Here is a 10,476-nt window from a genome sequence, read left to right as displayed (position 1 = left end):
TCCTGATGTTGAGTGTTGTATATCAGTTTTCCCTGGAACACAGTGAGAATTTCTGATCTGCAGATTTAATTCTTTTATTTCAAAAATGTTTCTTGTATCTCTGAAAATAGTCTAATGTTGAAGGTCTTTCTTGCAGGAATATCAACTAACCCTTTTTGTAAATTGCTCAGGTGTCTCACTCTTTCCTCTCTACATTTACTGTAATTGAGTCAGGTTTTTCCTCTAAGTCAGTAATTCAGCTGAATTGTGCCTGGCCTATTTCTTGGTTTTTCCAACTTATTTTCTGTATTGCACTACTTCTGTTTTTCTTTTGGTTTCCTTAGCTGTGTAATCTTCCTTCCTTTCTCATTCCATTGTTTTATATTTTCTCCCAGTTCTTATTTTATTACCTTAATGTTCTTATTAGCTTATTCTACAGCATGGAACACAAGTAAAGATTTTTCTGTTTTGGCAGGGCGCGGTGACTCACGCCTGTAATCCCAGAATTTTGGGAGGCCGAGGCGGGCGGATCTCCTGAGGTTAGGAGTTCCAGACCAGCCTGGCCAACATGGTGAAACCCTGTCTCTACTAAAAATACAAAAAATTAGCTGGGCATGGTGGCAGGCGCCTGTAATCCCAGCTACTTGGGAGGCTGAGGCAGGAGAATTGCTTGAACCTGGGAGGTGGAGGTTGCCGTGAGCCGAGATCACATACTGCACTCCAGCCTGGGTGACAGGAGGAGACTCCATCTCAAAACAAACAAACAAACAAAAACTAAACAAGCAAACAAAAAAGATTTTTCTGCTTTTATTTATTTGGTTAGATTTTCTCCAGACTTTCTTTCTTTCACTTGTCTGGCCTATGTTATAATCCTTTCTTTTCTTCTACTTTTATGAAAGTCTTGGTTTTAGATAGTGGATATGCTGCTTCTTTCTGTCTTATTCCTATTTAACACGTGTTGCTCTTTGAAAATGTTCTATTTGTTCAAATATAATGTGGGCGAATTCTCTTTGACTGTCTTCTCATTGTATCTGAGTTCCAGAGCTGAGATACTGCACTTTTCTCTGCTTTTCTGGAACCTGAGTACACATTTAGGATAAGGACTGCTCCCTTGAATCCACACAATTTCCGGGCTCTGTGCTCTCTTCTGAGATTTTGATAAGCTCCTTTACCACCATCCTCCCACTCTTGTCACGAGTGTGCCCTATTCCTGTGACAACATGCCCTTTGACTTTGAATCTTTGCCTCAATTCAATGTAGGGACCTAGAAAAAGGCAAGCCCTGGAGATTTCTCCTGTCCCTGCTCAGGTCCTGGGAGCGGTAGGGATTGACCTCCACTCAGGATGGTTTTATCCGGCCGGATTTCCCCAGGTGTTTCCTCGTTCGGCTCACCCTTTCATATCCCTTCTTTTCAGTGTGTGTATTCTTTGCATCAAAAAGCATTAATGAGAATTCTTGGTGTTGTATCTACTTGGTCTCTGCCCCCGAAGGGCTTTGGGAGGGTGATGAGGCTGGACACCATTCTCCACTGCACGCTGCTATTTCACTGAGTTTTTGAAGTTAACGGTACAAGGTTGTACTCAATTTCTCGTCTGAGAAATAATTTGCTCCATTATTTGAAGGGGGTGCGGAGGGCTGGCTTTTACTATGCTTTTGCGCATTTCATTAGTAATGGTGGGGGAGAGGTTTTGTGATCCTGATTATCATTTTTACCTGGATGTCCTCTCCACGCCTTTGACAGCATTAAACCTGGCGTTCCAATAGGAGCTGCAGGGTCTAAAATGTGCAATTAAACCTCAACAGTTACTAAAGTCGAAGAAAGAAGAGCAATGAAAGCCAACACTCATAGCGACTTACGGATAACTGTTAATAACATCCACACTGCATTTTACATTTACAACGCACCCGCGCCTTAGTTCATACTCATTAAGTCTCCGAAGGGCGCGTCTGCCTAACTCTTGGGTGCCCAGAATCTAAGTCTGCACTTGGCCCAGAACAGATGCCCAGTAAAGTTCTGAACGAACGACTGTTATACCCACTTTACAGATGGGAAAACTGAAGACCACCATCATTAAGCGCCTTGCCCAAGGCCGCAGAGCTGACGGTGGATGAAAATGGGGCCAGCAGGAAAGCGGGAAGACGGCCTGGAGGACCACGGGCCAGGGGCTGGGGCCCGGAGCAGGCTCGCCAAGCGGCCCGGCCCCGCGACGGAGCGCTCGGACTCCGACCGGCTCCCACAGCTGCGCCCACCTAGGCCTCCCGCGCGGTTCCCGCAGCAACAGGAGGTGGTGGCGCAGGCGCGGAAGGGGGCGGGGGGGGGGAAGGGCAGGCGGAAGGCAATGCGCAGGCGCGGCGTTGCCGTTGCTAGGGCCGCGTCGCGCCCACCTGAGTGGCCGAAGTGAGGTTCGCGAGTCTCTGGGTCGCGACGGGAAAGAGTGAAGCACCTCTCTGCGCCTGCGCGCTCCGTGCCTGCGAAGCAAACCGGGCCTCACCTTTTCCTGCCCGAAGCAGAAGATTATCGCAGTCCTGGTTTCTCCGTCCAGAAGACCCCCCCCTCCCCCAATCCTCTGTAGCTCCTGGTAGTGCCCTGACCCCTGCTGCCACCGTCCTTCAGAGAGCAACGGAAGAGCTTCCCGGAGGGCGAGGAAAAGAGGGAAAGTAGCCAGCAATGTCGAACGCGTAAGTGATGGGCTCCCAGCCACAGCCATGGAGTGGGCTTCCCCAAGCCAGAAGGTGGCTTGCTTTCTGCTTCTCTTATTTTCTTTTTTCTTTTCTTTTCTCCTCCCCTCTCTTCTCAACTTCCCTCCTCTCCCCCACTTTTTTTCCTTTTAGGAAATTCAAATATGCCTCAGGATAGAGTATCTGCTTCTTGTGAGCAAGGAAAATCATACATTTAGATCTCCCCCTCCCTTACGCATCCCACCACCCCATGGGGATGAGCTCCCAGTCTTCCGTATACCCGCCAAGCCCTTAGGGGCTATTGCTGAGAAGCACTATGCCATTTTGTCTGCTTTTTTTGTTAGTCTTTCACGGTAACAAATACGGTGCTTTGTGAAAACACCCAGGTCCTGAAATTTAAGTCTAGAAAGATCTTGGGAAAGCATTATTGTCATTTGCTTTTCACAGACTCGAGTGGCATTGGTACTGAAAGGAGTGTGTGCCTAGCACTGTGTCGTTCACACAGCACTTGCACAAAGTTACCTCATTTGGTCTTCGTAAGAATAATTTCAAACAGGTATTACAATGCTGACCCTGTAGACACTGTTCTAACTGCTTCACAGCAACCCTGTAATGTAGGGGCTGTTAATATTGTTATTTCCATTTTACAGATGAGGGAACTTGGGTATGAAGAGGTGAAGTAGTTCACACAGCAAGTGAACAGTGCCAAGCCGGGCACTGTAGCTCCAGCCTGCACTGTTGCTATTACATGCCCTATTTTCTAGGCAAGGAAATAAGAGCAGAGAGGTTAAAGGCTTGCCAGGGTTTGGAAGTGGGGAAGATCAAGAGTTCTGTTTAAGACCTATTGAGTTGGAAGTGCCCATTGGACATCACGTGGAGATGAAATAGGCAATTAAAATATTCAGATCTTGGGTTCAGGAGCGAGACCCATGTCTGAAATGTAAACTTGCTCGCTGTCAGCCTGTGATGGTCTTTGTGAGATATAGAATGAATATTAATAAAGAAGAGGTGTAAGGACTGATCCTGGGATCATCCACAGTAAGGCTGGGGGAAGAGGAGACCTGGCAAAGGAATCAAAGACATGATCCATGAGGAAGAAGCGAGTGGAAGAAATAATAGTGTTTCCAGGAGAAGTAACTTCTTTCTCCTCCGTCAAGTGCTCCTGAGACAAGTTGGGGTAGAACTGAGAACTGACTGTTGATTTGGCAGTGTGGAGTTCACCAGTGACCTTGACAGGAGCTGATTCAGTGGTATGATGAGATAGAAAGACTTACTCAAGTGAATGTAGGGGGAGAGAAACTATAGACGGTGAGCATAGCTAACTCTTTAAAGGAGTTTTGCTGCAAAGGAAAGGAAATATGTTGGCAGCTAGAGGCAGAGGACATGGCTCCAAGACAGAAAACAATAGAATGTTTGTGTGTGGAAGGGAATGGCCCAGAATGATATAGGAGGAGGAGGGAGAAGTGGGTGACATCATTGGTAGTGAGAGGACATGGGATCCAGGGGGTGCTGGCCTTAGGTAGAGGAACTCAGCACTTAACAGTGGAACAGGTGGGAAGGCAGCATCAAGATGCTATTCAGTGGGTGGGTGCTCTGGAGGTGGCCTGGAACGATCATGGTAGATGGAAGATGATGGTGACTGAGGAGCAGTGGTGACAGCATCAGATGAAATGGGATTCAAAGCCAGGGAGTGTTGGGAGGAGGGAAGGCAAATATCTGGAGGTGCAGTGAAGAGAAGGGGTCCCCTTGACCCAGCCCCACAGCCAGAGACAGAGGGCTCTGGGGGGAACAGGAGCCTCTACTGAGAGAGCTTCTGAGCAGAGCCAGGCCTTCCATAGAGCAAGAAGGCAGGGGGAGTATTTGGGGAAGAAGACCGCAAACTAGTTAAGATTGGAAGATGCAGAAGGTTTTATCACGTGCAAAATAACTTGAAAAGAATTCCCATTGTGCAATCTTTTGATTTCCCACGGAAATGCATATATTCAAGTGAATGTTCAAGTGTTTCCCTCCCCTACCCACTCCGTTATAGGAAAACTGCCAAGCTGTAGAAATAGCAGTCTGGTCTTTTTAACTGTCATATTCAGTCTTCTCCATCCACAAGCCTCCTGACTTCAAAATCTGTCATATCTCTAAGTCATATGCTCAAGTCTGAAGCCAATCATATACTTTCAAAAACTGTTAAGTAGTCTCATGGATAAAATATTACCTTCTGTTTGCAAAGTGCATTTAAAATTCCAGGAACGCTTTCACACCTGTTGTTCCATCTGTATTAGTCTGTTCTCACACTGCTAATAAAGACATACCCGAGACTGGGTGATTTATAAAGGAAAGAGGTTTAATTGACTAACAGTTCTGCAGGACTGGGAAGTCCTTAGGAAACTTACAATCATGACGGCAGGTGAAGTCAAACATGCCCTTCTTCACATGGCGGCAGCAAGGAAAAGTGCAGAGCAAAGTGGGGAGAAAAGCCCCTGATAAAACCGTCCGATCTCGTGAGAACTCACTGTCATGAGAACAGCATGGAGGTAACTGTCCCCATGATTCAATTACCTCCCACTGGGTCCCTCTTACAGCACGTGGGGATTATGGAACTAAAATTTAAGATGAGATTTGGATCGGGACACAGCCAAACCGCATCAGCATCCCACAGTAGTCCCTGGAGGTGTCCAGAGTTGGTCTCATCATCCAGAATTGCCAGTGAAGGACGCGTAAGCATGAAGAGATTGAGTGACCTCCAGGGATGAGCTGCTCAGGACACTGGTTTCTATTTTAAATGTAGAGCACTTTTACCTTTGAAAACCACCTTGCCCTACCCAGGTAAAATAAAGACATATTTCCACGCAGAAACTCGCACAGGAATGCTTCTAGCAGCATTACTCACAGCAGCAAAGAAGGCGGAAACAACCCAAGTGTCCATGGGCTGGCGAATGGATAAACAAAATGTGGTGTATCTGTACAAAGGAAACTTAGCAATAGAAAGAAATGAAGTACAAAGTATGTGACAGTGTGGATGAATTTTGAGGACACCGCACCGAGGGAAAGGAGCTTAGCACTGAACGCCCCCCTCCCCTTGTGTAATTTCACTTCTGTGAAATGTCCAGAATAGGCAAAAAGAGATGGAAATTAGGTTAGGGGTTGCCAAGGGCAGGGAGGAGTGGGGAATGGGGAGTGACTGCTTCACGGGTGTGGGTTTCTTTCCCAGTGATGAAAATGTTCTGGAGTTAGATAATGGTGGTAGTTGCACAACTATGCTAAAAACCACTGAATTGTACACTTGAAAAGAGTGAATTCTATGCTGTGTGAATTCTCTCTCATCAATGCTCTCATGAAAAATCATCTTGCCGCCTCTTGTCTCATTTGACCTTCATGGCTGGGCTCAAGCAGAAAGAGGCTTGAGGCTGCAGGGCAAGGAGGTGGGGCGCAAGGCCAGATGGGCTGAGCGCAAAGTGGGGGCTCCCCAGGCTGGCGTGGCCGAGGCATGGTGCCCAGGTCCCTGGCGGTCCAGTGCGGGAGGGGGTGCGGTCACGTGGAGAGGCATCAGGACAGCTGGGGAGCAGGAAGCCAGAGACAGTCTCGAGGGAGGAGGGTCTGGTGGAAAGAGATGACGCCGTCTCTCAGCACTGAGGAAAACAGGTAATGATGCAGGGATCCGTGTGCTTTCAAAGCTGCTCATTTTCCTGTCAGCCGGGAATCTTTGCCTGGTCTCCCCCAGACAGGGATCCCCAGACAGACTGCAGGTGGGGAAGAAAGAAATGGCAGGACCCGGAAGGCTCAAGCCACCAGGACTGTCTTTGACCAAAAATTCCAGTTATGGGTCAGCTCCGTGAGGCCCTGGAAAAGTCCTGCTTCTCTGACCCAACTGAAGCCAATGAGGGCTCTGACCTGGAGCGACTGGGCTCCCCTGGATGGTTCTGCCCACAGCAGGTCTAGACATCCAGAAAATCTGGCTGTGCTCTGCCCCATCAGGTCGGCTGTGGTTTCCCCCTGGTGGAAGCAGGAGCCTCTTCAACCCAAGATCTCTTGCTGTTGTTGACTTTGGGTCTTTGTGGGGTTCAGATCACCCCACCTGAACTTCACGGAGGCAGCCTCTTCAGGGTATTGTACAAACTTAATGCTTGTTGGTGTGGCCAATGTTGGAAGTATAAGATGCCTTTTAACTTTTACTGTCTGTTCCACTCCCATATTTAAAAGTTATTACTAGATTTATTTATAGTCTTTAGTCTATTGTTACTGAATTCTTGGCCATATTAAATCTGTATGTATGTCTTGAAAGTCTTCTGTCTTTATAGCTTTTCTTTTCTTTTTTTTTGAGATGGAGTCTCGCTCTGTTGCCCAGGCTGGAGTGCAGTGGTGCAATCTCGGCTCACTGCAACCTCCACCTCCCGGGTTCAAGTGAGTCTCCCATCTCAGCGTCCCGAGTAGCTGGGATTACAGGCGCATGCCACCACACCCGGCTGATTTTTGTGATTTTAGTAGAGACAGGGTTTGTCTCTTTAGACAGGAGCAGATAGTGCCTTCTGGTTGCGCTGATCTGTACCTAGCATTCTAGAATTTCCTTTAGCTAGATTTCATGTGGCTCCCACCATGTGAATTCTTAAATATTTATTGTTCTTTATTGGTGCTGTGAATGGGTTTCCGCTTTCATTTATTTTTCTCTGCATTAAAGTATTGCAATTTTGCTGTATTTTTTTTTTTTTTTTGCTGGAGTGCAGTGGTGAGATCTCGGCTCACTGCAACCTCTGCCTCCACATTCAAGCAATTCTCCTGTCTCAGCCTCCCAAATAGCTGGGATTACAGGCACCTGCCACCATGACCAGCTAATTTTTGTATTTTTAGTAGAGATGGGTTTTCACCATGTTAGCCAGGCTGGTCTGGAACTCCTGACCTCAAGTGATCCACCCACCTCAGTCACCCAATGCTGGGATTACAGGCGTGAGCCACCACACCTGGCCCTTGCTGTACTAATTGATGTATTTTTGTTACTGATTTCCTTGGATTTTGCAATCATGCCATTTATAAGCAGTGGTGTTAAAAAATGGTTTATATTAATTACTTACGTATCCTCTTGTCCTTTTTTACTGCTAATTTTGGGGGCATATTTCTAGCATTTCTCCACTGAAGGTCCATTGGGTCACTGGTTTTTGGCACTTTGAAGAAGTCATCATTCTTTTTTTGTTGGTGTGTGGGGAGGGCATTTTTAATCAGGCCTGTGCTGCAAGTTACAATTTACTGAGCATCTTCTTGGCATCTATGAAACAAGCTGGGGTTTTGCTGGACTGTTGCTGTCTGGAGTTATGCTTTCCTCTGTGTTGAACTGAAAAGCACTCCTGCAGTCAACCCTCCTGGGTTAGAGGGAACAATTCTTTTGATCTAGAGCTGCGGTCTGTTTTCTAAGTGGAGTTTCAGATCCAAGTTCTAAACAAAATTAGCCTGTCATTTTCCTCTTGAATGTTGTCCTGGCAGGTTTGGGCCCCAAATCCTATTAAGTCCACAAAGCAACTTGAGCATTGTTCTGTTTTATGTCAACAGTTGTCACACCTGTTAGTACGTCCAGCCTGTGTCCTCACTCAGGCCAGTGAGCCCCTTGGGTTTACTGTCCCTTCTCGGGCCCTAGAAGTCTGGACTTTGGAAAACTCACACCATGCTGAGCCTCTGTTCTTGATCATTGTCCACAGCCAAACCATTCCCTTGATCATCTCAATCATCTTTGCTTCTTCCAGCCCCTCCTGCTTGTCTATTTGAGGTGGGACAAGCAGAATGTCAGAGGGTCCCAGGAGCTTTGAACTGGCATGAGGTGTTGCTTTTGTTGTTGTTCTTTTGAGTGATGGTTGTTGTTGTTCCTGATCAGTGTAATTGTTTATTAGTCACTAATTCTGCCAGGAGTCAATGTGTGTTCTGTGTAATATGGTTTAGATTTGTGTCCCCACCCAACTCTCCTGTCAAACTGTCATCCCCAATGCTGGAGGCGGGGTCTGGTGGGAGGTGATTGGATCACGGAGGTGGATTTCCCCTTTTGTGCCATTTTCTTGATAGTGAGTTATCATGAGAACTGGTTGTTTAAAAGTGTGTGGCACCTCCCCACCTTCCTCTTGCTCCTGCTCCCGCCATGTGAGATGCCTGCTCCCACTTTGCCTCCACCATGAGTAAAAGCTCCCCGAGGCCACCCCAGACGCAGATGCTGCCATGCTTCCTGTACAGCCTGTGGAACCATGGGCCAATTAAACCTCTTTTCTTTATAAATTACCCAGTCTTGCTGGGCGTGGTGGCTCACACCTGTAATCCCAGCACTTTGGGAGGCCGAGGTGGGCAGATCACTTGAGGTTGGGAGTTCGAGACCAGGCTGACCAACATGGAGAAACTCTGTCTCTACTAAAAATACAAAATTAGCTGGGCATGGTGGTGGATGCCTGCCCAGCTACTCGGGAGGCTGAGGCAGGAGAATCACTTGAGCCTGGGAGGCAGAGGTTGCAGTGAGCTGAGATCGCACCACTGCACTCTAGCCTGGGCAACAAGAACGAAACTGCATCTCAAAATAAACAAATAAATAACCCAGTCTCAGGTATTTCTGTATAGCAGTGCGAGAATGGACTAATACACTGTGCCAAGTGGAATCCTAATTTTCTGATAATAACCTTAATAACCTTCTTTCTTATAATAAGCTGGTCTGGAAGAGTGCTCTTTCACTAGCAATAGCTTAAATATTGCTAAGTTTTGAGAAATCTGGCATTTGGACATGCTGGGGATGGGATTCTAAAGGCAGAATTCAGTCTCCTGACTCAGTGGGGTGTTGGGGGGAAGAGTTTTGGTTTTTACGCTCAGTCTGTTTGCTTGTGATGTAATTACCTCTGTGTCACGGGACCCCTCCTTCCTCGTCTGCTTTCTCCCTGACAAACGGGAAGCGATGAAGTCAAGTGGTTTAGAGCATGAACTCTGGAGCCGGACTGCCTACATGTACGTCCTGCATTCAAACTGTGTGACTTTGGGCAGTAACTTCTCTTTGCCTCAGTTTTCTCATATATAAACTGGACTAATAATTATGCCTACCTCATAGGGTTGTTGTGAGGATTACACGAGTTATTACATGGAAACCACTTAGGACAGTGACTGACAGTATATAAATGTAAGCTATTACCTTCGCCATCATCATCCTCATCATTATCATCATCATCATCATCATCATCATCTGAACCCAAAAGTCTTGCAAACATCAAGATACGCTTTTACCTTTTCGCCAGAAAGGTGAAAAAAGCACATTTAATCAGTGCTTCAATAAATGATGCTTAGTTTGTAGGGAAGAATGGAGCATGTTTGAGGAATGGCAGATGGTGAGCCTGGGGCAGAGGATGCCTGGAGGGGCTGCTTAATAATGACTTGGGAATGTAGAAGAGAGAGTCCCAGTCAAACAGGGTGGTTAACCATGGGTACTTATCTCCTCTTCCTCCTGAATTGCCTCCAAAATGGCAATAAAGGATTTTAAAGCTATGAACTCACAAGGACAAAGAAAACATTTGACAAGAGATACCAAAAAAATGCAGGAGGCCAGGCACAGTGGTTCAAGTCTGTAATCCCAACACTTTGGGAGGCCAGGACAGGTGGATCACTTGAGGTCAGGAGTTCGAGACCAGCCTGGCCAGTGTGGTGAAACCCCCATCTCTACTAAAAATACAAAAATTAGCCTGAGGTGGTGGCACACGCCTGTAGTCCCAGCTACTCAGGAGGCTGAGGCAGGAGAATTGCTTGAACCCAGGAGGCGGAGGTTGCAGTGAGCCAAGATCGTGCCACTGCACTCTGGGTTGGGTGACAGAGTGAGACTGTCTA

The 10,476-nt window shown here is 47.0% G+C and overlaps 1 protein-coding gene across 4 annotated transcripts in view; it reads left to right on the top strand.

The window, feature by feature from the left end:
• Nucleotides 1–2,341: 2,341 nt before the first annotated feature.
• The window catches only part of IQCA1 (IQ motif containing with AAA domain 1), a 180,046-nt gene continuing 171,911 nt past the window's right edge, over nucleotides 2,342–10,476 (top strand). For all 4 annotated transcript variants that reach the window (XR_010129730.1, XR_010129729.1, XM_055380635.1 and 1 more), the window contains exon 1: nucleotides 2,342–2,658. Coding sequence is in view for 2 of the 4 variants with exons in the window: in XM_055380635.1 (XP_055236610.1) it covers nucleotides 2,648–2,658 (11 nt within the window). In the remaining 2 variants the exon portion in view is untranslated. The remainder of the gene's footprint in view (nucleotides 2,659–10,476) is intronic.

This window comes from Gorilla gorilla, chromosome 11, assembly GCF_029281585.2.
Source record: "Gorilla gorilla gorilla isolate KB3781 chromosome 11, NHGRI_mGorGor1-v2.1_pri, whole genome shotgun sequence".
Lineage (NCBI taxonomy): Eukaryota > Metazoa > Chordata > Mammalia > Primates > Hominidae > Gorilla > Gorilla gorilla.
This window is presented reverse-complemented; position numbering and strand designations above follow the sequence as displayed.